The sequence below is a fragment of the Acyrthosiphon pisum genome, unplaced genomic scaffold, assembly GCF_005508785.2.
Source record: "Acyrthosiphon pisum isolate AL4f unplaced genomic scaffold, pea_aphid_22Mar2018_4r6ur Scaffold_21258;HRSCAF=23449, whole genome shotgun sequence".
In the NCBI taxonomy this organism is placed as follows: domain Eukaryota; kingdom Metazoa; phylum Arthropoda; class Insecta; order Hemiptera; family Aphididae; genus Acyrthosiphon; species Acyrthosiphon pisum.
In genome coordinates, this window is record NW_021770705.1 from 1 (window position 1) to 2,785 (window position 2,785).

The window sequence follows — 2,785 nt, forward strand, 5'->3', positions numbered from 1 at the left end:
GTTATGCTTCTTTGCGATGTTTTTGAAAACTTTCGAGACTTATGTTTGGTTACGTATGGTTTGGACCCTAATTACTATTATACCGCACCTGGGATGTCGTTTGACTGCTGTTTGAAGATTACTGAAGTAGAATTAGAACTTTTGTCCGACTATGATCAACTATTAATGACGGAAGCAGCAATTAGAGGAGGACTTACACAAGCAAGTATGCGATATGCTCAGGCGAACAACAACAAGGTTCCCGATTATGACTCCTCAAAGCCAGAGTCGTGGATTGCATACCTAGACGCAACAAATCTGTTTGTACTTTTTTTATTTTTTTTTTTTGCATAAAAACATTGTTATAACAATTTATTGTATTTTTATAGCTACGGTTGGGCTATGTGTAAATATATGCCAAAGGACGGATTTAAATGGTATGAGGGCAATCTAGATGTTGAAAATATTTTAAAATTGTTGGAAAGTTCAAACGAAAAATCAAAAATCGGATTCTCGTTAGAAGTTGATGTATTATATCCTCAATCCTTGCATGACGAGCATAACGAGTTACCGTATCTTCCAGAAAGGATGGTCCCCCCTGGATCAAAGATAAAAAAACTCATTGCCAATTTACAACATAAAAAAAAATATGTTGTTCATTATATGGCATTGAAACAAGCTCTGAAAGCAGGATTAATATTAGAAAAGGTAATAATTGTTTAGTTGTTTATTATTAAAAATTTGTTGGAATAATTTTTTTGTTTAGGTGCATCGAGTTTTACAATTTAATCAATCACCATGGCTTCAAAAATATATTGAGTTGAATACTAAAATGAGAAAGAACGCATTAAACGATTTTGAGAGAGACTTTTTTAAATTAATGAACAATGCAGTATTTGGTATGTTTTTTTTTATCATCATACCTTTTTTCTTAGTTTATTTCATAGTTCTTAATTTGTTTTTAATTGTACAGGGAAGACTATGGAAAATGTAAGAAGTAGATTAAAAATGAAACTCGTTTCTGACGAAAAAACGTGTTCAAAGTTAATTAACCGAAATACGTTTAAGGACATTACAATTTATAACGAAAACCTAGCTTTAATACATTTGGATGTAGATGAATTGAAATTCGATAAACCAATATACGTAGGGTTTGCGATTTTGGACATATCAAAGACATTAATTTATGATTTCCATTATAACTCTATGGTTAAAAGTTATGGTTCAAATATTCAACTGATGTATACGGATACAGGTACATATATTGCATAAATGCTTATTTACCAATAAATATATATATATTTTTTTTTTTTTTAGATTCATTGATATATTATATAAAGACATCTGATTTCTACGCTGATTTGTTGAATAACCCCGATCTTTTACAACGTATGGATACTTCAAACTTACCGATCAATCATCCATGCTATTGTGTTGACAGGAAGAAATTACCTGGGACTTTTACTGATGAAACGGAAGGACAAGCTATAACAGAGTTTGTTGCCCTACGAGCTAAATCATATGCTTATAATCTATCGGGTGTGGAAAAAATCAAAGCGAAAGGTGTCAAAGGTCATGTCGTTAAAAATCATATGAGTTTAGCAGATCATAAACAATGTTTATTATGGGACGGCACAACGGTTGATAGTGATACTGGTAGAGGCATAGCTATAAAACAATTCGAGTTGTTTAAATCTACAGGGCACACATCTTCAACAAAACAGTATACACCGTATCGAGTAAATATATCACTGAGATATTTTAAACATCAGATGAAATCAATTTCAACAGTTAAATTAGCTTCAAACCGATCCGACGATAAGAGGATAGTACTTGAAAATCAAATTAATACCTTGGCTCTTGGACATTACAATTTAGAGTGAGATAAATATAATCATTCTTTATATAATAATCTAATTATATATCTATGTTGCAGACAAGAAGAGGAGTACAACCCACAAACAAGAAGTCTTCATTATAATTTTTTATTTGTATAATTAAAACTGTATACAATGTAAAATAATTTAAGCTGTATATTAAAATGTAAACTATATATTTAAACTGTATATAATGTAAAAATAATTTAAACTGTATATTATAATGTAAACTATATGTAAACTGTATACAATGTAAAAATAATTTAAATTGTATATAATGTAAAATATAATTTATACGTGAAAAAAAAAAATTATAATCTTAAATTATCAACATACCATTTTTTTAATGCAAATGCTTTATTCAATGTACATTGTAGTGGATTTAAATCTTTATGAAAAATACAGCATGGTAGTGATTGTCCAGTCAATGAACAAATCCGAGGACATTCAAAGAGTTCCAGTCGTAGACGGTGGCGTGTGGCATAAACTCGATGATGATCCGTTGTTTCTGTAAACCTTTAACGTAAATTCTGTCGAATTTTATCGATTGGAATATTTTATGTATTTCTTCATACTCCACATCACCGTAGTCCGGAGACAAACCGTGATGCAGCCGTTGCAGCCAACTGTTTACACTTCGACTTTTTGCATCTTGTTTTAAAGATGTATTTTTAAATATCCAGTGTTGATTGTACGATGTCTCAGTGTCTACGATAGACATTTCTTTAATAAACCACTTGTTGTTGACTCCGACAACGCACTGAACGTCCAGGATAGCCGATGACATGTTTGTAGATGAATTAGTTTTTATAATAATTTGCTGTACCGAACAGATTCACTTCTGAACTGCCACTGGAACTATTTTTTAATATCTCCCTTATTTATCCATGAATTATGAGAATTGTCAAACCCCACCCACTTGACATATA

At 31.0% G+C, this 2,785-nt stretch overlaps 1 protein-coding gene across 1 annotated transcript; it reads left to right on the forward strand.

Annotated features, from left to right (window-relative positions):
• The first annotated feature begins 10 nt into the window (after positions 1-10).
• LOC103310883 lies at positions 11-1,987 on the forward strand. Its single transcript, XM_029492329.1, has 5 exons — positions 11-299; positions 369-687; positions 746-878; positions 953-1,234; positions 1,297-1,987. Exons 1-5 carry the CDS (start codon positions 94-96, stop codon positions 1,860-1,862), a joined length of 1,506 nt encoding a protein of 501 aa, XP_029348189.1. The 5' UTR covers positions 11-93; the 3' UTR covers positions 1,863-1,987.
• The last annotated feature ends 798 nt before the right edge of the window (positions 1,988-2,785 follow it).